The 26,510-nt window shown below is 39.2% G+C and overlaps 1 protein-coding gene across 1 annotated transcript; it reads right to left on the reverse strand.

Moving 5' to 3' along the window:
* On the reverse strand, positions 1 to 25,983 carry ARF4 (ADP ribosylation factor 4). Its single transcript, XM_059161260.1, has 6 exons — positions 25,557 to 25,983; positions 14,494 to 14,574; positions 13,931 to 14,040; positions 8,098 to 8,169; positions 4,462 to 4,587; positions 1 to 1,218 (listed from the first exon to the last, which is right to left on the reverse strand). The coding sequence occupies exons 1-6, from the start codon at positions 25,621 to 25,623 to the stop codon at positions 1,132 to 1,134; spliced, it is 543 nt and encodes a 180-aa protein (XP_059017243.1). The 5' UTR covers positions 25,624 to 25,983; the 3' UTR covers positions 1 to 1,131.
* Between the last annotated feature and the right edge of the window lie 527 nt (positions 25,984 to 26,510).

Raw genomic sequence — 26,510 nt, forward strand, 5'->3', positions numbered from 1 at the left:
TGCTTTTTGGGCAGTTCATTTTATTACAGCTTTTTACTCTTGATGTGAGTTTAGAAATGTACAGTGTCAAGTTCTATTTTATTAAAGGAAACTAAAATTCTGAAGCTACTCCCCACTCTGTTATACACGATAGCAACCCATACCTTATTTTCCAATTTAAACAATTAGTTAACTCACCGAGACCTGTATTATTGTTTACAAAAATGCAATATATGCAAATTACTGTGCTAAATAAGAAAATCCATTTCAAATATCTTCTAGACTCAAAAAGAACACACACATTACATATTTTTTATCATTTTATTAGGAATAAATGGGTTATGAAGAAAACTTACTGAGTTTGATAAGTTTTTCAAAAACTCTTAATGAAGATGTGTTCACCGATAAACAATAAACATCAGCAGAACTATCATATACTGGGCAAAGAGTCAGGCTGATACCAAAAAGCAACATGCAACATAAAAAAGATACAATATAAAGGAAGACAATCTGCTGGGTATTAAAAATCATCTCAATATGAACTCTTTGCAACCAGCACTGAACTAATTAGCTATCAAATCCAAACCACACTAAGGTAAGCTTGGCTGATGAAAGCCAGGTTCAATAAGGGGGGAAAAATAGAAGTTCCTCAGTGCAAGAGATCTGAATAGTGTTTTGGAGCATTTCCCTGGCTGGTACAAGCAGTATTAGAAAAACTTTTTGGCAAGGGAGAAAAATAAATACAAATGGAATGCTACATTTTTTTAAATCAGCAGACCGCCCCAGGAATGATAAAGTAGCAAGGGGAAAACTTTAAAACATTATTTCGTGTGGGCTCAAAAAACATTCAAAACGGATTTATTTAAAGGTGTCACAATAGCTATGTCCAGGCATTTAGGCTTAAGGGAATTAAAATTAAAAGAGGACACTTTTTTCCCAAGTTAAGGAGAATTTCTTTAAAACCAAGCATATTGCTAAATAGCAATATTACACTTGGTAAACGATAATTGGCAACAAAATAAGTTTTAACGCTGTAATATTCTGCCCAAACCAGTCCCAGATACTGTTTAATAACCAAGATGCAAACTAATTTTGTTGTAACAAGCCTAGACCAATTCTATCAAATGTGTCCTTGTTTAGATCCAGTTTCATTTAACGTTTTGAAAGCTCGTTTGACAGCCAGTCAAGTCCCTCATACAGACCAGTTCCTTGTGTAGCACAAGTGGCTTGAACATACCACTGTAAAGAAAGAACAAGAAAATACTTGATTAACAGAACACTATATATAACCAGTCTTTAAAATTTCTTAATCAGAACATTAAGTATTTCCGCCCAACTGTGCAAGCACAATATTTAGTCAGCAGTTACCATACATGTACAGGAAAAGGGAAACAAAAAACTAATATATAAAACTATAGAAATAAAGAAGTAAATACAGAGGGCGCCTGGGTGGCTCAGTGGGTTAAAGCCTCCCCTTCGGCTCAGGTCATGATCCCAGGGTCCTGGGATCGAGCCCCACATCAGGCTCTCTACTTGGTGGGGAGCCTGCTTCCCCCTCTCTCTGTCCCTGCCTACCTCTCTGCCTACTTGTGATTTCTGTCAGATAAATAAATTAAAAAAAAAAAAAAAAAAAGGAAGTAAATACAGTTTACATCTCACCATGACTTTTGTATTTAATAATCTCAGTAACTATATCGAACTATATATACAGAACTACAGTGTTCTCATACACACTTCTCACAAAACTCCTGTCTCAATTAAAGCTATTCATTAGATTTTATCAACAATCCACTCCTTAATCTGAAAAGAACGTTCATAGGAAGATTAGTAACTACTTAAGGGGACCCATCAGGTCCTTCTGACCCTCTTTTGATTCCCATAAAACTACATTCGGAGTATAGGAGGCAAAATTTTAAAAAAGAATAGGCACTGTTGATACTGGAGGCAAGCTTTTCAAATAATTTCACTATCTTCAGTCTTTGCATTCCAAAAAGTTTCACTTTTTGGTGGTAACAGAAAGTGTATGAAATGCCATGAAATGTTAACAAAGAGCAAGGAAAAGATCTAGAAAACAATTTAATTTCTTTTAAGCAATAGTTTATTTTTATTACTTTTCTTTACTGAACCATTTTATTCTGCCTTACAATAAAGACCTTACTTTACTATCACAAGGGCAATGCAAGTATACCATTCTGGCAATAATTATTTGAATAACAAACACCCCAGTAACCTAGAAGGCTGGTAAAAGGTACAAATTCTTATCTTCACAGCCCTGAAAACTGGTACCATTTACAGTTTATCTTGTTTAAATCAGCCTGGTACATCTCAAACAGCCTATACAGATACTCCCACAGCACAATATCTGCCTTGTTGACAACTTAGTGAAAAACCACTGTAAAGCACAAGTCACATTAAAGTTTGTGATATCATATTTACATATAAAACAGTAGATTGTATTTTGCCGGTATTTAAATCACTAATCTAAAACAAGCTACTGGAGAACAAGTATAGTATTTTTTTTTATTATTTTCTTAAAAGATTTCATGTTATTTATTTGACAGAGAGAGATCACAAGTAGGCAGAGAGGCAGGCAGAGAGAGAGGAGAAAGCAGGCTCCCTGCTCAGCAGAGAGCCCAATGTGGGGCTCCATCCCAGGACCCTGGGATCATGACTTGAGCCAAACTGAAGGCAGAGGTTTTAACCCACTGAGCCACCTAGGAGTGCCATGATGTTTCTTTTAATTTTAAATTCAAAACTTGTTTAATGTCATAACTATAGTTCACAAGCTTTGGATGTTAAAAGGCAAACAGTATAAAACAAGATTATCTAAAATACGGCTTTACTATGCAGCAATCAAAAGAAATGAAATCTTGGGGCACGGGTGGCTCAGTGGGTTAAAGCATCTGCCTTCAACTCAGGTCATGATCTCAGGGTCCTGGGATCGAGCCCCAAATCGGGCTCTCTGCTCGGCAGGGAGCCTGCTTCCTCCTCTCTCTCTGCCTGCCTCTCTGCCTACTTGTGATCTCTGTCAAATAAATAAATAAATAAAATCTTAAAAAAAAAAAAAAAAAAGAAAAGAAATGAAATCTTGCCTTTTGCAGCGACATGAATGGAACTAGAGGATATTATGCTGGGCAAAATAAGTCAATTGTGAAATAAGTCGATCAGAGAAAGACCATTATCATATGATCTCCCTGATATGAAGAATCTGAGAGCCAACGCGGGGGGGTTGGGGGTACAGAAGGAAAAAATGAAACAAGATGGGATCAGGAGGGAGACAAACCATAAGAGACTCTTAAATCTCACAAAACAAACTGAGGGTTGCTGGGGAGAAGTGGGTAGGGAGAGGGTGGCTGGATTATGGACACTGGGGAGGGTATGTGCTCATGTTGAGTGCTGTGAAGTGTGTAAACCTGGCGATTCACAAACCTGTACCCCTGGGGCTAATAATACATTATATGTTAATAAAAAATAAAAAATTTAAAATACGGCTGCAAAAATATTGCAGTTTTAGTAAGAAAACCAAATTACAAAATACTTGCTGCAGAGCTCTTTGAAAGATATAAAATTAAAACAAATAATATCAATAATCTTTAGATGGGGTGCCTGGGTGTCTCAGTGGGCTAAGCTTCTGCCTTTGGGCTAAGCTTTCTGCCCCGTGTGAGGCTCTCTGCTCAGCGGGGAGTCTGCTTCCCCCTCTCTCTCTGCCTGCCTCTCTGCCTACTTGTGATCTGTCAAATAAATAAATAAAATCTTTAAAAAAGAAATTACATCTTTATTGATACTAAATGTTTTAAAGATAAAGTTAACAAAAATCCAATGAAATAAAGGTATTTAAACATTTGGCTCCTTAAAAGATAAATATTAAAAGTTTAAAAATGGAGGGGCCCCTGGGTGGCCCAGTCAGTTAAGTGACCGAATCCTGATTTTGGCTGAGGTCATGATCTCAGGGTCATGAGATGTAGGCCCATGTTGGGCTCTGCACTGGCCGTGGAGCCTCTCTCTCTCTACTCCTCTCTTGGCGAGGGCGGGGAGTGGGGGTCAAGGGAGATATTAACATAGTTTAAAAACTGAACACACATTTTTTTTTATAATTTTTTTTAAAGATTTTATTTATTTATTTGACAGAGAGAAATCAGAAGTAGATGGAGAGGCAGACAGAGAGAGAGAAGAGAGGGAAGCAGGCTCCCTGCCGAGCAGAGAGCCCGATGCGGTACTCGATCCCAGGACCCTGAGATCATGACCTGAGCCGAAGGCAGCGGCTTAACCCACTGAGCCACCCAGGCGCCCCTTGAACACACATTTATAAAAAAGTCTGGAAGGGCTCATGTTTGTGGTGTATTACTGCTTTTGTTTTTTAAATGGTATGTTTATTATCTGTCCAAAAGCGACAATTGCTTAATATGTATTGAAGTGAATACTTTCTTAAACAATTACATTAATTCTAAGTCAGGAGATTAACATGAACCTCCAAATACTTACTGTTCTGTTACGAAGAGACTGAAGACCTAATTTATCTGTCATTTCACTGATGGCCATAGCATTTGGCAAATCCTGTTTGTTCGCAAAAAGCAGCAACACTGCATCTCGCAACTCATCTTCCTGAAGCTGAAAATAAAAGCTAAGATGTTAACAACTAACAATCTGAACTCAATCACTGTGACAAAGTAGGTAAAACACTGTCTTCCTGTATATACCACTTATTCAACCTTGAACACATTATTAAACATCAACCTAATTTCACAACATAAAGTTCAGGCACACTTAAATCTCATATCCTTCAATTTTTAAAACCCAAGAAAAAACTCATATGCCTTCAAGTAAAGCAAAACTATTTTTCAAGCCAATCATCCTGCACTCCATTAAAGTACATCATTCATTTGAGCTTTCATGATCACCCATTAATATTAATGTCAGGACTGGTAAGGACAAGAAACACATATGGAAATAAATATTTACAGCAGCATCTTATGGTACTCAGTAGTAGAGGACTCTTTTTGGACTTTTATTCCCTTCCAGCCAGCAGGGCTAGACAACAGGAGGACAACAGTACAATGACTAGGCATTAGCAGTATCGTGAAAAATATTCAAGAATAATGTAAGAATATAATAATAAATAATATAGGAGTAAACAGTAAGTAATAGAATAATAAAAGTAAATACAAGAGTAGACACTGGTAGGAATGAGTACTGACACATGCCACACCACGGATGAGTGCTGAAAACTAATGCTAAGTGAAAAGTAACAAAAAATTTTTAAAAACCACATATTACATGATTCTATTTATATGAATGCCTAGAATAGGCATATGCATATAAAGTAAATGAGTGGTCATAAGCGCTGGGGGTTTGGGGTACACTGAAGGAAGAAATGGAGAATAAATACTAATAGTTCTAGGGAATTTCTTTATGGTCAATAAAAATGTTATAAAATCAGACTGTGGTTAATGTTTGCAAATTCTGTATACTAAAAACCAATAACTTACATATTTTAAATGAGTGACGTTTATGGTATATGAATTATACCTCCATAAAGCTGTTTACAAAAAGAGTAGAAGGCGTGATATTTAACTCCTTGGACAAACTACCATGACTTAGTTATACATACACTGGCACAAACTGCAATACTGTCTTAAAAGCAACGAATGAGAATTAAGATTTCATTTCAGTAAATATTTTACAGTTATCCAAGTTTGAAACCATGACAAAGTACATCTCCAACAATTTTTACAATATAAATACAGCTGACCCTTGAACAACATGGGTATGAACTGTGTGGGTCAACTTCATACATGGTTGTTTTGCTGCACATTACTGTAAATGCATTTTCTCTTCCTTGTAATTTTCCTAATAACATTTTTTCCTTAGTTTACTTCATTAAAGAATACAATATAAAACACACATACCATTCAAAATTAAGTGTTAATCAAGTGTTATTGGTAAGGGCAAGCGTAAGCTATTAGTTTTTCTGTGTGAGATAAATCTAAAGTGATATATATTTTTGTAAAATACAACTGACAGTTGAAATAAAATCAAGGATGTGGATATCGTTTTCCAACTTTTCTAGTATTTTAGTTGACTCACAAATGCATAAAAGTATTCCAGATGAGAGGTGGGACTGCCAGGAATGCTGCAGAAGAATGTCCACATTCAGTGGAAAGCTGGATTAAATGTCTTTTGGAACCCTTCCAAGACTAAGATTTTCAGATTCTTTTCGAGTATGCCAGTCACTTTAATTATCATATTTAAAACAACAGATTCCATGTTGAAGTGTCAAGTCACAAAAAAACTTGAGTATTAGAATAGTTCCAAAGATACTAAAAAGAATTTTACTTGAAATCTTTTATTTAAATGACAAAGCAAAGACCAAAACAAAAAAATGTCAAAACAGAATTCTTACTAGATCACAGTGAGATTCTTGTCAAGCTGGAGAACAGCTTCCTTAAACGCAAAATCCTCTGCCCAATTGCCTTTACTCCCTAAAATGATGTTCTGGAACACATACTGAATAACTTTAGGAAATCTGTATCTCCATCTGCAGGTTTTATGATATGGTCTTCATCTCATCGGAATTTTCCATATTGTCCAAATTCATCTTTCTGTTTGCTCTTTTCAGTCTGTATTCCTAAAACCTTGTCTAAACATTTGTTCTAAAACATTTCTAGGGCGCCTGGGTGGCTCAGTGGGTTAAGCCGCTGCCTTCGGCTCAGGTCATGATCTCGGGGTCCTGAGATCGAGTCCCGCATCGGGCTCTCTGCTCGGCAGGGAGCCTGCTTCCCTCTCTCTCTCTCTCTGCCTGCCTCTCCATCTACTTGTGATTTCTCTCTGTCAAATAAATAAATAAAATCTTTAAAAAAAAAAAAAAAAAAAAAAAAAAAAAAAAATAAAACATTTCTAAAGCTTGTCTTAATTGTAATTTCTTCTTTCCAACATCAGTTTTTCCTCCAAATTCCAAGATCCCTGGTGTGATTTCATTATTAATTTAGCTTTAATACATGTTTCATGTTATCCATGAGCACACTTGGGGTTAATTTTCTCCAGGTTTTTTTAAGTGCAGCTCAAAGTTGCATCCTATCTAATACAAGCCTTTTTCATTTCAAAAGCAATTTTTAACTCTTCAGGTTCCCTTTCCAGGTCTTCAATTTTAGCTTCAATTTGCTTATCTTGCACGATTTGTTCTAAAGCTTTTTCTTCATTTGCATCAACCACTGATTTATAGTCCAGGAGTTATTATTTTGCCTGTGCTCTCAGCCTGAGCAGCAGGGTGAAGTGGTCCTTGGGATGCACACCTGGACACCAGACCTGTGCTGGCCCACCCTCCCCACCTCCCACTCTAGAGTCAGAGGGCTTGGCAGCTGCTTACTTCTTGGGTTGCAGCCAATTCTGACTGGTGAGAAGAAAAGCCACCTAGGACAGAAAGGCATGGCCTCAGGAGGCAATATGCCCACCACTAAACTGTGGCCAGCAAAAGCAGTGAAGTTTTTCAGGACTCAAAAGTTATACATGGATTTTCAACTGTACACATGGTGGGCGGGGGCCATGAGCCGGCACTCCTAACCCCCAGGCTGTTCAAGGGTCAACTGTACATGAAAACAATCTGATACCCGGCAAAGCTAAAATACCATCATCAACCAAAATGCTACTACCATAGGTGGAATTCTTTATCATGGCTGCTACTATGAAATATTTCAGAGTATATATTATATAGGTACAGAATAGAGAAAACTGAACCCAGTGACCTTGGGAACAGATATCTAAACCAAAATTCCTAGATCACAAAAGTTCCAAACCTATAGATTTTTTTATCTATTAAATAAAGCACTGGACTAATGGAGACATCCTCAACCAGAGACCTATCAACCCCTGGAGCATGGTAAAAACAAGCTGAGCCCTCTTCCCACCTTAATGAAGTAGCTACTCTTCTGTCTGTTTAAAAAGCTCTAGAGTTTTTATGCGCATTCTTAAGAATCTGTGATGACTGTTCCTCAAGGTTCTTTCTAGCCCTGAAACAATTCATTTGTGTAATCTAATCACACTAAGATGTACCAACCACTAACACCACCATTGTCACCCTGAAAAACACATCTTGGAAATAACAAATTTAAAAAACTTTCTTACCATTTTCTGCAGCTCTTCAGCTCCTTCCTGAATTCTTTCACGATCATTACTATCTACCACAAAAATAAGACCCTGGGGAAAAATTGTTTTTATAAATAAATTGCAACAGTTAATCTTAAATTAACTAAATATTTACAGACAAAAGAACCATACTGAATTAAACATCAAGAAGCCAATGTCTCATTATTAAAAGAACAACAAAAAAGAACAGGGCCCTAAGTACTAAAAATAGATTTGAGCACTATTTGTGATTTTGACTTATGTTATTTAAAAAAAAAAAAAAAACGTAGAGGTGCTTGGGTGGCTCAATCAGTTGAGGATCTGATTCTTGATTTTGGCTCAGGTCAGGATCTCAGGGTTGTGGGATCAAGCCTTGCATGTGGCGCTACGCTCAGCACAAAGTCTGCTGGCAATTCTTTTCCTTTGTCTCCCTCTTGCTCCTCTCCCACTCACATGCACATGCTCTCTCTTAAAAAATCTTAAAAACTTACTCTTAACCAACCGATCACTTTTCTCAACTACACTATGAATAAATTTTATCCCACTTCCCTTTCATGTTAAGTGCGGATTATAAGTAACAGAATGGTTCATTATGCGGGAACAAAAGGAAAAAGAACTAACGAAAGATCAGAGTGCCTAGGTGGCTCCGTAAGTTAAGCCTCTGACTTTGGCTCACTTCACGATCTCAGGGTCCTGGGATCAAGCCCCGCATCGGGCTCTCTGCCTAATTGTGATCTCTTTCCCTCTGTCAAATAAATGAATCTTTAAAAAAAAAAAAAAAAACAACCACGAAAGATGCTAAAGATGCATGAATCTAATGACTTAATTAGCATATTCAGTAAAAGGCATGCACAAAGTGTTTCTTAAAAAAAGAGGGAGAAGGGGCACACAAAATGGTTTTTGTAGGCTTACTTATGGAAAAGTCGGCTCTGCTCCACAATATTATTGACTTGATCAAATGAGAAATTCTTTTCTATTTATTTTTTAAGTAAATTCTAGGCCCACTGTGGGGCTTTAACTCACGACCCTGAGATCAAGAGTCACACTCCACAGACTGAGTCAGTGAGGTGCCCCCCAATATGAAATTCTTAACAAAAAGAAAAGTAGTGGGGCTCCTGGGTGGCTCAGTGGGTTAAAGCCTTTGCTTTCGGCTCAGGTCATGATCCCAGGGTCCTGGGATCGAGCCCCACATCGGGCTCTCTGCTTAGCGGGGAGCCTGCTTCCTCCTCTCTCTCTGCCTACCTCTCTGCCTACTTGTGATCTCTGTCAAATAAATAAAGAAAATCTTAAAAAAAAAAAGTAGTAAGCACTCCTACAGATATTCACAACTAGAGAGAGATTACCTTAATAGCTTTCTTAAAATCTACTCCTATTAATACTAAAGTGATTACTTTAAATTTTTTTAAGATTTTATTTATTTATTTGACAGAGATCACAAGTAGGCAGAGGCAGGCAGAAAGAGAGAGGAGGAAGCAGGCTCCGGGCAGAGCAGAGAGCCCGATGTGGGGCTTGATCCCAGGACCCTGGGATCATGACCTGAGCCGAAGGCAGAGGCTTTAACCCACTGAGCCACCCAGGCGCCCCTAAAGTGATTACTTTAAATATTCTCTCCACAACCCTGACCACTGAAGTGTTTTTTGATCATTTGTCACTTAATCACAAACTGTCTTATGCTTATTTATATAAATAACTAAATTAAATCCACCAAGAGCATAAAATCCATTTAGGACAAAGAGCTACTTAATTCTGTATTTATACCTCAGTACCATTACAGTTCTGAGCTTGCCAGGGTACCTAATATTTATTCTAGGCTATGGTCATTAAAATGACGATGTCCTTTGGTCTACCAAATTTCAAACCCATTTCCTTTGTCTTTGCTGGAAACCATCATTTTAAACATCCTAATCTCTGAAAATACTTTTGGTGCTATGAGAGCCAGTACGGCATAATGGAAAGATATCCAAATTCAAATCTCAAGACTACTTATTACATAAATGACCTAATCCTGGAACATGCCTGCTCTTCTATAAAAATAAAACCACACCAGCCAACTTTATCAGCCTGTTAAACATAATCATACAGATATAGAAGAATCTAGTATTGCACTTGGCTTATCACAGGCATTTAGTAAATGTTGCCTCCCACTTTCCCTCCTAATTCCAAAAGCTACTGCTTTTTAAAGTCTATTCCTCTAGAAGAGGCAATGCCTCCAAAAGGCATCTAATTTTATTTGGACTACTAACTATCCATTTTTATTCTGTTTTAAAATGTAGTTAATGCTATCGGTTCCAAAGTAACAGTATTGAGAGAAAAAGTATTTCAGTAATAAATTCAAAGTTATTCACCTCCTGGGACAACCTAGAATCAAGAGTGTAGAAAACTAGGATTCTAAAGTAAGTTCGGCTACAAATAAAAGACTACTTAAAAGACCAAGTACTTACTAATTTAGAAAAGCAAAATAATTGGAATTATCTAATAAGGGAAGAGGAATTTATTACAATAAACAGTGTGTCCTGGCTCTAGGAACATGATTAAACAGTATTCATTTCTTTTTAATTTTATAGCTAACAGAAATGATCAGGAATGTTAGAAAAGCTGGTGTAAGAGCTTAGCTGAGATTACATCAGGTAACACATAAAACTTTCCCTGTAGACATGAGTTCTCTAGGAATAAGTACTTGGGACTTTTGATTATAAGATGATCCAAAGAGGCCAGGAATTGATCTAATCTCAAGAACTCAAAAGTAAATGGGGCAACTGGGTGGCTCAGTCAATTAAGTTGGACAACACTTAATTTTGGCTCAGATCATAGTCGCAGGGTTGGGAGATCAAGCCTTATGCTGGGCTCCATGTTGGGCATGGAGCTTACTCAAGATTCTCTCTCTTCAGCTCTCTCTTTACCCCTCCCCAATACATGCATCAGCGCACTCTCTCTCACTCACCTCTAAAAAGCAAAACAAAACAAAAAGTCAAAAGTATATTACAAAGCATTCTAAACAAATGCAGGATAAGATCAGGCTTACTCTTGGTCAACAATTACAAATTGAGGATTAGCAAAGTTTTACACTGTTCCTAACTCTACTTCAAAAACACTCTCTAGGGGCGCCTGGGTGGCTCAGTGGGTTAAAGCCTCTGCCTTCGTCTCAGGTCATGATCTCAGGGTCCTGGGATGGAGCCCCGCATCAGGCTCTCTGCTTGACAGGGAGCCTGCTTCCTCCTCTCTCTCTGCCTGCCTCTCTGCCTACTTGTGATCTCTGTCTGTCAAATAAATAAATAAAATATTAAAAAAAAAAAAAAAAACCACTGTCTAAATGAAATGACGATTACTTACTTTATAATAATCTAAAATAATCTAAAAATCTACCAGAAAGAAACATCAATAAAACAATATTGGCCATACCCTAATAATTGAAGTTGGCTAATGGATACATGGACGTTTATATGCTAGTCTCTCTACTTTTGTGTACCTTTGACAATTTCCATAATGAAATTTTTTGAAGCATGTGACTTGCATCAAAATAGCTTTTCCAGGGGCGCCTGGGTGGCTCAGTGGTTTAAGCCTCTGTCTTCGGCTCTGGTCATGATCTCAGGGTCCTGGGATCAAGCCCCACAATGGGCTCTCTGCTCAGCGCAGAGCCCACTCCCCCCCCCCTCTCTGTCTCTCTGCCTACTTGTGATCTCTGTCAAATAAATAAAATCTTTAAAAAAAAAAAAGCTTTTCCAGGTGCCTGGGTGGCTCAGACATTAAGCATCTGCCTTCAGTTCGGGCCATGATCCCAGGGTCCTGGCACTGAGCCCCACATCAGGCTCCCTGCTCTGTGGGAGGCCTGCTTCTCCCTCTCCCACTCCCCCTGCTAGTGTTCCCTCTCTCACTTTGTCTTTCTTTGTCAAATAAATAAATAAAATCTTTTAAAAAACAGATTTTCTAATCACACCTAATGAACAGAAATATTCTAATTTTTAAATAAAAAAGCATGCCATTTATTTAACAGGACACACTACTTAAACCTGGTAACCAGTTCCAGCCAGCTCACCTAGGGTATTCACTGCCACCTGGTGGCAATATACCTCACTTGCATACTGTTTTAAGAGTTGGAAGAACAAGAATGACTTCTGCGAATCTTAAACTTATGAAGTGCTTGTAACATCACACATTACTTAAAAACTGTATCATCAACTCCAATAGTAAACAAATACTGATGAGAAACCTCTCCCTGTTTACTACTCCTGGTAGTAAACACAACTGAGTTGGAAAGTGGTTAAAGAGAAATCTAGAATAAGAACCACCTCTCCAGTCCTAGTAAGTCCTTCAAGCTTCAGCTGGTTCCTACATAAGAATTAGACTAGAGTAGTGAGTGGTTCTCAAGAGGGCCCAATTTTATCCCCAGAGCATAATTTGAATATATGGAGGTATTTTTGGTTACTGCAACTGGGTTGGTTGGGGTCTGCTACTGGCACCCAGTGAATAGAGGCCCGGGACGCTGCTAAACATTCCACAGTGCAGAGAACCTCCCCTCACCCCAAAAATGAACAGTTAACTCAGCCTGAAATGTCAACAATGCTGCTACTGAAATACCTTATACCAGAGCCTTGCTCTTCAAAGTAAGGTCCTAAACCAGCAGGACCACCACCCAAGAACCTGCTAGAAATGCAGAATCTCAGGCCTTACTCAGTCTGACCTTACTAAATTAATCTGTATTTAATATCCAAGTGATTCATATGCACATCAAAGTTGGAGATGCATTACTGATACCTAGTTTAAATCCCCCGAGATTCTAATTCAATTGGTATGGAGTTAATGATCAGCACTTTGGCTTTTTTTTTTTTTAAAGCTCCCCGGTGATTCTAATGTGCAGCCAAATTTGAGAACTCCTGCTCACAGACTACTAGTATTTCTTCCCAATGCCACTATTATATATACTACATGATAATATAAAAATACCATACAAATCAATTAAATGGATCTACATAAATATGTATTTTTAAAGATTCATTTATTTATTTTAGAAAGAGAAAGAAAGAGTTAAATAAGCAGGAGGGGCAGGAGAATTAGAATCTCAAGCTGGTTCCACACTGAGTGCAGAGCCCAACGTGAAGGCTCTATTTCACAACCCTGAGATCGCAACTTGAGCTGAAACCAAGAGTCAGATGCATAACCGACTACACCACAAGGCACTCCAATATATTTTTTTCTTAGTCTATTTTAATAAGGTAAACACTTAACTGGGCTAAATGAAGGGCTATTAATTGCTTTTTATTCATTAAAAATTAAAATGACAAGAAAGTTACACAGAACGTTCTTTCTAGACTAAGAACAAAACAAACAGAACTACTGAGGAGACACCTGGTTCAATCTTGAGAACCACCCCCACCTAATCTTCCAAATTATTGTTATGATGGCTATGTAACTCTTCCCCCTGGGTAATTTAGCCTTCAAAGGCATGAGTGAGAGTGTTCAACTGAAGAATATGTAAGTGGTGATTAAGAAACCAACTCATATAAGAATGCCAACACCCAGCTAAATAGTAGTTATCAAAAGAAACTTTAGGGGCGCCTGGGTGGCTCAGTGGGTTGAGCCGCTGCCTTCGGCTCAGGTCATGATCTCGGGGTCCTGGGATCGAGTCCCGCATCGGGCTCTCTGCGCAGCAGGGAGCCTGCTTCCCTCTCTCTCTCTCTGCCTGCCTCTCCAACTACTTGTGATTTCTCTCTGTCAAATAAATAAATAAAATCTTTAAAAAAAAAAAAAAAAAAAAAAAAAAAAAAAAAAAAAAAAAGAAACTTTAAAGCATAAAACATATAAAGAAAAGTTATACAAACTGTAAAACATTCCTTACCTGGGTGTTTTGGAAGTAATGCCTCCAGAGAGGCCTAATTTTATCTTGACCACCAACATCCCATACTGTGAAACAAATGTTCTTATATTCTACTGTTTCCACATTAAAACCTACAAAGAAATAAAGACAGTTGTGCAAAATGTGATTAGGAAAATAAAACCCCTTACTATGGAATTCTCTCAGAATTGCTTTTCAAAAATCTACTAGATAATCAATAAACTGAAAAAACCTAAGCCAGTTATAATGATATATGAGATAGTACACTTGTCCAAACCGATAGAAAGCATACCAAGTGTGAACCCTAAGGTAAACTATGGACTTTGGGTGATTATGTCAATGCAGTTATCAATTGTAACAAATTGGCGAGGACGCTGATAAAGAGGAGAAGCTATATTTACACTGAGGTAAGTTTACGAGCAATCTCTGTACCTTCCTCTCAATTTTACTGTGAACATAAAGCTCTCCAAAATAATAAAGCCTTAAAAATTGTTTCAAAATTAAACCATCTTCTATTTCTTTTACAATATAGTATTATAATTAAAGTCATCTGTAAACTTTCTTACCAATGGTAGGAATGGTGGTGACTATCTCCCCTAACTTCAGTTTATACAGAATGGTCGTCTTGCCAGCAGCATCCAATCCAACTAGAAAAAGACATTAAAGATTTTAAATCTAGACCAAAAGAACACACACTATGAATTAATTTTACAACAAATTTCTAGTTTGAAAGCAAAAGTCAACTGCTCAAGGCCCAAATGAGTTAGAAATTACTTCGTTTCTGAATCCCAAGACAACACTTGCTGCAGAAAGCCTTTCCATTTTTCTTTCTAGACCTAGAGAGCCAGCATGTAGTAGTGAAAAGGAGAGAAGTATCTGACTGACTCAGGCTCTGGTCTCTAGATTTGCTTTGCCACAAAGCAGTCAAGTGTCTTTAAACCAGTCACTGTAGGAAACTGAGACCAGAGGAATTAGCTGTAAAACAAGGAGACTGAATCATCTAACCTAAGATCTTTTCCAACTCAAGTCCTTATTAATTCTATGAACTACTATCATTTTTAAAAACCCATTACAAACTGAATCAGAGAACACATAAAAACAAGTGAACAAAAATTACCAAAAAATGTTGACTGTGCACTAGTATCCTTAAATGATAATAAAAGAAGATCAGGCCAGGGCGCCTGGGTGGCTCAGTGGGCTAAAGCCTCTGCCTTTGGCTCAGGTCATGATCTCAGGGTCCTGGGATGGAGCCCCACATCGGGCTCTCTGCTCAGCAGGGAGCCTGCTTCCTCCTCTGCCTGCCTCTCTGCCTACTTGTGATCTCTGTCTGTCAAATAAATAAAATCTTAAAAAAAAAAGAAGAAGAAGAAGAAGATGAGGCCAATTTTACCCATATCTAAATTCATTCCTACATCAAATGCACAGAAATGAGAACAAAAGACTGGTTAATTTAGGTTATAAAAAAATGGCCCTATAGTCATCTCCAATGTAATGAACGTCTAAATTCTTAAAAAACAATTCCTTTGAGGCAGATATAGTAGGGAAGAATGTGCTTGTTTCTGAAGGAAAAAAAAATCCATCCTGGATTAAGAGGGTATACCTCTTCATTACAGTGATAGTGATGAGCAAATTAAATACTCATTTTTTTAAGTATGAATCTCTCAAAATCTATCTCAAAATCACGTTCTATATTGTCAAACCCTTTTAAATGAAGGTCAATATCTAATAACATCACTGAATGTATCATTGTTCCAAGGACATCACACATATGGCCATCTAGATTTATGCTATCAGATTTTGAAATGAATTCAACTTCATTCATGATTGAAGCAAAGATGCTTTTTAAATATTTAAATCAAAGCATTACTTGGCACATGAAGCAAACGCTGTTAAGTTAAAAAAAACACACACACAGAAATCACCCCCCCTTACCTACTTTACCTTACTGCGAAAGTAAGTTTAACTTTTATCAGTTCAATTGAGAACTAAAGGCTATAGGCAATTTCATACCCCTTCCACCCATATAACCTTTTCTGCACTGTACCCTACAAAGGTCGCTTTAAGATTTCTCTGTACACTGAGGCAATTTATGTCTTTGTATCCTGTTTCTTTTAATCAAACTGTCTTCCCTACTCCTTCATACTGAGATATTCAGGTTTATTCTTTCCAAAACACTATAATACTTACTAGACAGAGTGAGCAACTAAGCCCTCACTCATGGGCACAAGAAAAACCAACTGGCACCAGGAGGTGCTTTGTTTTTTGAGTACAGGACAATATAAATAAAAAATCAGAAAATCTAGCTCTAAAATACACCCAAAGAAACAAAAGTTAACTACCTTAAGTCTGATATCTTCAGTAAAAATACAGAAAACGATGGGGAGAACAATATGATCATTTCATTGTTTGAAAACTTGTTTCTGTGATATAACAGAGCACTGGATGTTATGAGCAACTGACAAATTACTGAACTCTCCCTCTGAAACTAATAATATACTATATGTTAATTAATTGTATTTAAGTATTAATTTTAATTTTTAAAAAGATTTTATTTATTTACTTGACAGAGAGAACAGGAAAGCATAAGCAGAGGAAGTGGCAGAAGGAGATGGAGAGGGAGAAGCAGGCTCCTGGCTGAGCAGGGAGCCCAACGTGGTGCTGGATCTCAGGACCCTGGGGTTATGACCTGAGCTGAAGGCAAATACTTAACCCAATGAGCCACCAAGGTGCCCCGAATTAAAATTTAAAAAAAAAAAAAAAAAAAAAAAAAAAAGCAGTAGCTGTCTCTTGAGAGAATAAGTCCTTTTCAGGTGATTTTGATCAAATTTTAAAATAAAGCAAAATTCACCATTAAGTAACCAAGGTAAAAGGGATGCCTGGCTGGCTCAGTCAGTTAAGAGTCTATCTGACTCTTGATTTTGGCGAGGGTCATAATTCCAGGGTCTTGCGATTGAGCTGAGTTGGTCTCTGTGTTGGATGTGGAGACTGCTTAAGGGTCTCTCTCTGGGGTACCTGAGTGGTGCAGCTGGTTAAGGAGCTGACTCCTGGTTTCAGCTCAGGTTATGATCTCAGGGCCCTGAGATCAAGCCCTGAATCCAGCTCCGCGCTTAGCATGGAGTCCTTGATTCTCTCCCTCAGTTCCTCCCCCCTGCATGCGCGCGCGCACACACACACACATACTCTCTCTCACAAATGAATCTTTAAAAAAGAAAAAAAAAGATTCTTGATGGTGCCTGGGGGGCTTAGTCAGTTAAGCATCCGCCTTCAGCTCAGGTTCTGATCCCAGGGTCCTAGAATCAAGCCCTGCATCCAGCTCCCTGCTCAGTGGGGAGTCTGCTGCTCTCCCTCTGCCCCTCCCCCCACTCATGCTTGATCTCTCTCAAATAAATAAAATCTGGAAAAAAAAAAAAAAAGATGCTCTGGGCGCCTGGGTGGCTCAGTGGGTTAAAGCCTCTGTCTTCAGCTCGGGTCATGATGCCAGGGTTCTGGGATAGAGCCCCACATCAGGCTCTCTGCTCAGTGGGGAGCCTGCTTCCCCACCTCTCTCTCTCTCTCTGCCTGCCTCTCTGTCTACTTGCGATCCCTGTCAAATAAATAAAATATTTTTTTTAAAAAAGATTCTCTCCCTTTCTGCACCCCGCGCCTGCTTGCACTATCTCAAAAACAAACAAAAAAAATCAATAAAAAAATAAGTCAAAATAGGATTAAGCCCAAGTCAGAAGTGAAACTAAGATGTTCATCAGAAAAACACCAGGAGGTGCTTTCTTTTTTGAGTACAGGACAATATAAATAAAAAATCAGAAAATCAAGCTCTAAAATACACCCAAAGAAACAAAAGTTAACTTTTTGTTAATTTTTGTTAAAAAAATCTTTTTTGAAGATTTAATTTATTTATTTTATTGACAGAGAGCAAGGAACACAAGCAGGGGGAGCAACAGAGGGAGAGGAAGAAGCAAGCTCCCCACTCAGCAAGGAGCCCTATGTGAGTGAGACTCAATCCCAGGACCCTGTGATCATGACCTGAGCCAAAGGCAGACTCTACCAACTGAGCCACCCATACAATTTACGTTTTGAGAACTATAGCAAATGCTAATTCTCATTGAAGTCCAACTAAAACCCATACCATCACTAAAACAATTTAAATCTAAAAATACTGACACAGAACAAAGAAACCCAAGACAAATATGATGATATATTTTAAGTTATAGAAAAGCACAGAGGGAACCCAATTTTTAACCAAACTGTTAACACCTGCTTGTGTGCATAACTAATATTCTACTTCTAAGTTAGAATTTTCTTCACACAAACATGTGTTACTTTCATTAAAAAAAAAAAATTCCAATATAACACATTTCCTTTATGAATATGTTGGCCTGGTTACATTTCCTGATGTATCTATTAGGAAGATGACTGCTTAAGAACCTTGAATATATTTTATACAATTATTTTTAATGAAAAAGGGGGGGAAGTGTTTACAAAATAATGCAACCGTAAGGCTTTTTAAGGAAGTTATTTTAAAAAATAAAAACTGTAAGATAACAGCTAAATAGCTCACAGCTACATATAAGATTCTAAAATTATGAAGGTATCTTTTGAGTTTCACAAAAAAGTGTCATATAAATGCAAACCACAAGTTTTTTTAAAAAAGGAATTTCTAGAGGCACCTAGGTGGCTCAGTCATTAAGGGTCTGCTTAGGCTCAGGTCATGATCCCAGGGTCCTGGGATTGAGCCCTCACTGGGCTCCCTGTTCAGTGGGGAGCCTGCTTCCTCCTCTCCCAACTCCCCCTGCTTCTATTCCCTCTTTCACTGTCTCTCTCTGTGTGTCAAATAAGTAAATAAAATCTAAGAAGAAAAAAAAATTCTGGGCGCCTGGGTGGCTCAGTGGGTTAAGCCGCTGCCTTCAGCTTAGGTCATGATCTCAGGGTCCTGGGATCGAGTCCTGTGTCGGGCTCTCTGCTCAGTGGGGAGCCTGCTTCCCTCTCTCTCTCTCTGCCTGCCTCTCCGACTACTTGTGATTTCTCTCTGTCAAATAAATAAATAAAAATCTTAAAAAAAAAAAAAAGAAAGAAAAAAAAATTCTGTGAGATTAAAGATGCACAAATGAACGCATACCATCCTTAAAACTTATCATATAGAATTCTTTACTCAAAAACATGTTGGTCTAACAATTTTGTGCTACTTCAGTCATTTCTTAAGTACATACTTCCTTAATGTTGCAATATTTGGCAATGAGTTTTCTCCACAAAATGAAACTATAACCAATTCTCACCTAGCCAAGATAAGACTAATCTGTACATTCCAGCAATGCTCTCCCCTCCCGTCCACCCCCATAAACAAGTCACTGTATTGAAAGATATACTGGAATTACTTGTTCTTCTTAACTGGACCTGTACTTTGACCAAAATATTAACAGCAATAAAACTACCCCAAAACTCTTAGCCAATCATTAAAAAGTATGTCTACTAAAGTGTGGCACAAAGAAATATTTATATTTTAAGTTAAAGACACTAGATTCCATGATCTCAAATTGAGAAAAAAAAAATGCAGAAAGGAGACTGGGATGAAAAAGTATTCTCAGATGGATAAAATTTCACACAGAGTATTTTTCTTTCTCATGGTTTCCTTTATCTTTCAATTTTCCACCAGGAAGCTTAAAATACAACTTCGTAATTACTTAAAAATAATTTAAATTGAGTGCTTATTGTGTTCCAAGCATAACACTAAGTGACTCCATACATTTTTGTAACATAAACCTTACAATTACCCTCCATTTTTTCAAATGCAGCATCTGAGGTTCAGAAATGTCCCCAGAGTCACGGAAGTAGAAGAGGATGCAAAACCCCAGGTCTTATGGAAAAATTAGATCCCTCACACACACCTGAAGCAAATATAAAATGGTGTAGCTGCTCTGGAAAAGTTTTGTTAATTCCTTAAAGTGTTAAATATAGTTAACACAGAACCCAACAATTCTACTCCTAAGTATTTATTTACCCAAGACAATTAAAATTACATGCCCATACAAAAACTTGTTTCCAAATGTTCACAGCAGCATTACTTAGAACAGTCAAAAGAGTGGAAACAATCAGATTTCCACCAAATGTGAATGCATAAACAAAATGTGGTATATCCATAGAAAGGAGTTTCTTTTCAGCCTTAAAAAGGATATAATATGATATAATATGAACCTTTAAAACATTATGCTACAGTGAAAGAAGCTAGGCACTAAAGGACACATTGTATGATTACATTATGTGAACTATCCTGAACAGACAAACCCACAGAAACTAAAAGTAGATGAGTGGTTGCAGAAGAACTAGGGAAGAAAGGGAGCAGTAACCACCAATGGGTACAGAGTTTCTTTCAGGGCTGATGAAAATGTTCTAGAATTAAGACAGTGGTGATAGTGGGGGCACCTGGGTGACTCAGTTGGTTAAGCCTTCAACTCCTGATTTCAGCTCAGGTCATGAACTCACAGTGGTGGACTGAGCCCCTACTGGGCTCTTTGCTGGGCATGGAGCCTGCTTAAGATCTCTCTCCCTCTGCACACGCATGCACGCACACTCTTCTGCGCTCTTTTTAAAAAAAGAAAAGACAGTGGCAATGATGACACAAGTTTGTGAATATAGCAAAACCACTAAACTGTATACTTTAAAGGGATAAATTTTATGTTATATGAATTATATCTCAATTTTTTTAAATTAAAAACAAAAACCAAAAAACCCCTAAATCTATACCAGAGCTCTCAAATGATATTTATTTGCCTTTAGGTTTTTCTGGTGGACACACTGTATCTTAGTATTTTATCTAATTCTTCAGAAGTCTGACTATCAAATCTAAAAGTAAGGCTACCAGATGTACAGAAAAGTAATTATAAGCTTAGGTTTTACTTCTACCCAATAGATCAGAAATATCTGCACTTGGAGCAATGCGTTAATTAGCAGCAAATTACCAAAGTCTGAGAGCCATTTGCAATAATGCCAGAGGGTAGAACTAAAAATGTACTTTTATCAACTTCTAGTGGCATCAAACTAAAGATTTTTGCCTTTTCTATTGTTTCTTTGTATAACATAACTAATCAGAAGGGCTTTTTTTTTTTTTTTTAAAGGCTGGCAATTATGTTTTCAACTAATGACCTGAGAAAATGCTCATAATAAGCTAAGTCAAAAAGAAAGAACATAAATTTCCTCTTAAAAGCCTGACAATAGGGGCGCCTGAGTGGCTCAGGGGGTTAAAGCCTCTGCCTTCGCGCAGGTCATGATCTCAGGGTCCTGGAATCCCCCGGAACGGGCTCTCTGCTCAGCAGGGAGCCTGCGTCCCTCTCACTCTCTCTCTCTGCCTGCCTCTCTGCCTACTTGTGATCTCTGTGTATCAAATAAATAAATAAAATCTTAAAAACAAAAAAAAGCCTGACAATAACTATAATAAATGTTAACAATAGTATAATGGTGGAATTAGTTATTCCTTCCCATATTTTTAAAATTTCTTAAAAAGGAACATCTTGTTTTTAGAAGGGGAGTATTTTTTAGATTTTAAAAATTAAAAATAACGGAGGGCGCCTGGGTGGCTCAGTGGGTTAAGCCACTGCCTTCGGCTCAGGTCATGATCTCAGGGTCCTGGGATCGAGTCTCGCATCGGCCTCTCTGCTCAGCATGGAGCCTGCTTCTCTCTCTCTCTCTGCCTACCTCTCCATCTACTTGTGATCTCTGTCTGTCAAATAAATAAAAATCTTTAAAAAAAAATAAATTAAAAATCACGGGCGCTTGGGTGGCTCAGTGGGTTAAGCTGCTGCTTTCGCCCCAGGTCAGGATCTCAGAGTCCCGCCCTGGGCTCTCTGCCCCGCAGGGAGCCTGCTTCCTCCTCTCTCTCCCTCTCTGCCTACTTGTGATCTCTCTCTCTCTGTCAAATAAATAAATATTTTTTAAAAGATTTAAAAATCACATAATAAATGTATTTACAAAATGTGCCAGGGAGTGGCTCAGTTGGTTAAGCGACTGCCTTCAGCTCAGGTCATGATCCTGGAGTTCCAGGATCGAGTCCACATGGGGCACCCTGCTTGGCAGGGAGTCTGCTTCTCCCTCTGACACTCCCCCCTTCTCACGCTCACTCGCACGCTCGCTCCCTCGCTCACTCACTCACTCTCTCTCCTCCCTCTCTCTCATTCTCTCTCTCTCAAATAAATAAAATCTTTTATAAATATATATATATATGCGCGCCTGGGTGGCTCAGTGGGTTAAAGCCTCTGCTTTCGGCTCAGGTCATGATCCCAGAGTCCTGGGATCGAGCCCCACATCGGGCTCTCTGCTCCGCAGGGAGCCTGCTTCCTCCTCTCTCTCTGCCTGTCTCTCTGCCGACTTGTGATCTCTATCAAATAAATAAAGATCTTTAAAAATATATATATATATATTGGGGCGCCTGGGTGGCTCAGTGGGTTAAGCCGCTGCCTTCAGCTCGGGTCATGATCTCAGAGTCCTGGGATCAAGCCCTGCATCAGGCTCCCTGCTCAGTGTAGAGCTTACTTCTCTCTCCCCCTTCGCACTCTCTTGCTCTCTCTCTCTCAAATAAATAAAATCCTTAAAAAAAAAAAACATGCTAGGGAAAAGGCATGAAATCCCACTCTATAGCTTGAAGACTCACTTACAATATTAGTAATATTTTTCAAATTGGCAAATAGAGGAACCTCTCCGGTCCCCACAAAACCGCAGTCACATATAAGACAATACAGAATTACACTGTTATTAGCAATCCTTTAAAAAGCAACATTTTCTCAGCTTTTCAATGGGAAAAAAAACTTACAAGTTCAAAGAGCTTAGTATTAATAATTCCTCTACAGAACACATTAGTGTTTTCCAACATAAACAAAACTTGGGGAGCCATTTCCCAAAATTACACAGATCAAGACACTGGAGATCAGTCTAAAAATAAGGTAATGCAGGGCTACATGAAATATCTAAAATGGGAAACTGTTCATCTTTGAATTTAAGCTCAATAATATCATTCAATAATATCATTCACCTGAGTGATTTCTCAAAAAAACCTAAACAGACAATTTCCGTTCATCTATACTTTAAGCAACATTACATTTAAAACACTGCATTGGTTTTTAATTAGTTAACTACAAGCTGTAACTTCAAACACCTTTTAAAATTATTTGAACTTCTGGGAGAACAAGTGTAGGAATAAAACGTTAACTTCACAGTACTTTGGCAAACTAGATTCATGTGCTAACTGCTATCTTTCAGTAACACTTAAAAAGGATAAAGACTGGAGACACCTGGGTGACTCAGTGAGTTAAACCTCTGCCTTCGGCTCAGGTCGAGATCTCAGGGTGCTAAGATCGAGCCCCACAAAGGGATCTCTGCTTAACCGGGAGCCTGCTTCTCTCTCTCTCTCTCTCTCTCTCTCTCTCTCTGCCTGCCTCTCTACCTGCTTGTGATCTGTCAAATAAATAAATAATATCTTTAAAAAAAAAAAAAAGGGATAAAGTCTGAAAAAGTCACTGACTCAAGAAGGTATGAATTTTATGTAAGCCTAATAAAGAAAAAGTGCACTTATCTGTCAGAGAACATTAATATGAGAAAAGCAATCATTAACTCAATTCTAAACTTGAACACAAGCAGAGAGAGACCTTGAGAGTGATTATTTATGCATTCACTTCACAAAGTTGGACAAAAAATCAATTATCAAACTTCCATTTCACCTCTTTCCCTACCCATGCAATATCCTCCCCTAAGGTTATGCTTCATTTGATGAGTAAACTTGACTTTATAACTTTAGTGTTTTTAATCAAGGAAACCTAATCACCCCAAAATTAAAGAGCAAAACAAGAATAGGAAACCAGAGTAATAAGATATTTAATATAAAAAAAAGTAATTCCAAATCATGACTTCTATCTCTTGCATAAACACACAAAATTAAATGCTTTTCCATTTTCTTTCAACCGTTATTTTTTGGGGATAAGGGGAGAAATGCTCCCCTAATACAGTAAATTCAGTAAAGTGCTTATAGCATAACTCTACCTTTCTTCTCCCTCTGAAACTTTAAGCCATCACCAAAGACTTATAGTACAAAATACAGCAATTCATTTACAATAAATATTAAGTAAAAAGACATACATAGTACATTTCCAGGAACACAACTAGTTCCTGGAAACCAAGTACTAGTTAATTTCTTTAAGGAACAGCCTGGAAATTCATTTATCACAGTCCAAAGTCCTCCCAATGACTTCAGATCCTTTTCAGACTGTCAACTTTCAGCCACCTTAAGAACTTAATATGCTTGCCCTCCTTTAAAAATTGTCTCTATAAATGAAATCTAAAAAAGTTTTAAAGAGAAAAAATTTTGATTTATCTTTATGAAAAAATTAACTATTCCATGAATTGTAAAGAAGACAGAAATAACAGAAAGGAACTAAATGTGTAGTCTTCATACACCTCGAATTACTACTGAATCTAGCTTTGGAAAACTTTCAAAGAACTAAAGTAGAACTAGAACTAGAAAACTAGAAAATACAACTTTTCCTCCCCACTCCACAAAAACAAGCTTCTGAATAACCAAGTTTCAACATTTAAATTAGAGGAGCTCCTTTTCGCATTACTGAGGTCCACAGAGCTTAGCTGTGATGTAGAGACGACTCACAGTAATATGGGGGAGGGACTGCTTTACATCACCCAAGTGACAAGCCCCTTCTCCCTCAGCTGAAAAACCAACCAACCAAACAAAAAAATGGCGTAGAAAAGTAGCTTTTAAAAGCTTATTTTCCACAAGAATCTTTTTTAAAACCCTTTGTAATTATTACTGAACAAGGCTATCCTAAAATTAAGGGTCCCGAAGTTCAGTTACTAGGAATTTCTTATCGGCTTAAAAAATTAAAAGTCTTTTTGTTAAACCTTAACCAGCTAGATAAAAATCAGTTTGAAAACCAAAGACAGTAAACCAAACGTACTTAGTTTTTTGAGAGTGGCCAAAAAGTGACTGAAGATTGAAACTCAGTTTTCACGAACAGTAATAAGGAAAAGAACACGAAGTGGAATCCAGCGCAAAGTAAGTTGGGAGAAGTGAGCGCTGAGGACTCCGGACTCTTCTGCAACCGAGGGTGCTCCCTTGCCACCGCTCTGGGCCTGGTCACTTCCTGCCTCGGGCGGCTCCGGGCTCCCGGCGACCGCTCGCTCCACATACCACTGGAGTGTGCAGAGTGTGTACACGGAGCAGAAAGGGGGAGGAGGAAGGCTGGAGTAGTTCTGCCTGCGTCCTGACCGCTGCCCACACCGGAGAAGCAGGAGCCAGACCGCACTCTCAGAATGGGCCCCGCCAGTGTCTTCCGGGCTCAGCGAGATCAGAAGAGTTCGCTTCCCCCACATCTCCGCCCAATCCTGTCTGATTTCAGTAACATCAAGGAGAGAAAGCCAAAGCCAGAGGAAGAAACCTTGTCCCGCGGCCCTGCCCGGCTTCTTAGACAGATCTGGGGCGACCGTCCACCTTTCGCCCCATTGTTCCCCCTTAAGAATTCCTCCTGACCCCGAGCCGCCGCCCCTCCCCCCACCACAGCGGGCGGGGGGGGACAAACAGGCCCCGAGGCCGCCCCAAGCACTGAGACCCCGCCTGCCCTCAAGCCGTCGGGCCGTCACTCACCCATCAAAATGCGCATCTGCTTCTTGCCGAAGAGGCGGGAGAAAAGGGAGGAGATAGTGAGGCCCATGGCAGTAGTGGCACTTGCGATGGGCAGGAGCAGAAGGGGGTTTGGGGCGTCCCCGGGCCTTCTCCTTTCACGCTCCCAACAAACTGAGCGAAGGAAGAGGAGCTGAGGGAGAAAGAGGGCGGCAGAGACGGCTCGCTAGCCGGCGTGTCGGGCGAAGCTCCAGAACGCGAACTAACGGGGCGAGGACCTGCTCGACGACTGGCGCGGCAGCTCCGGGTCTGGCGTTTTAGGCTTCTGCTATGCCACGTCACGCGGTAGCAGCGGCGACTCCAGCAGCTGCCCGGCCCCTCCAACGCGGACAGAATCGCGTCACCGCGGCCCCAACCCCCTGCGCTTCCGGTGCTGGCCGAACCACTGCGCCTGCGCACGAAAGGGATAGGCCAGTTCCGCCGACGTGATCCTCCGGCCGCCGTCTCCTCCCGGACGTGGACCAGCGCGGCGAAGTCAACTGGCACATGCGTACTGAGAGACGGTCGAAGTCCCACAATGCTTCGATGGGTCACGTCCAATCAGATTATAGGCGAAACGCTTCCGTCCGGATAAATACATCCAGGAGGTTGTAGTCCTTACTTCCGGAAAGGCGCTCTATGCATTGTGGGTTAGGAAGTGAAGCCCGGTTCCTCCTGCCTTTTGAGCGTCCTGCTCTTAAATGCTATGCGCGCTGGGGATTCCCCGGTCCACTACGGTACACGTTTCCTGCGCGGCAGCAAACACTTGGCCTAGTGGAGAGGTGAAGATGGGCCTTGCTTTCCCAGGAGATAAGTGGTTAAAAGTTGTGCTGACATAGAGGCTGTGGCCTAGGCGCGTTGAGCCGTCCATTCCGGGTCATACTGAATATCCCTAATCCTGTGTCAAAACAAGAGAGCTCCGATTTAATGTTCATGGAC

The sequence above is a fragment of the Mustela lutreola genome, chromosome 2 (genome assembly GCF_030435805.1).
Source record: "Mustela lutreola isolate mMusLut2 chromosome 2, mMusLut2.pri, whole genome shotgun sequence".
NCBI lineage: Eukaryota > Metazoa > Chordata > Mammalia > Carnivora > Mustelidae > Mustela > Mustela lutreola.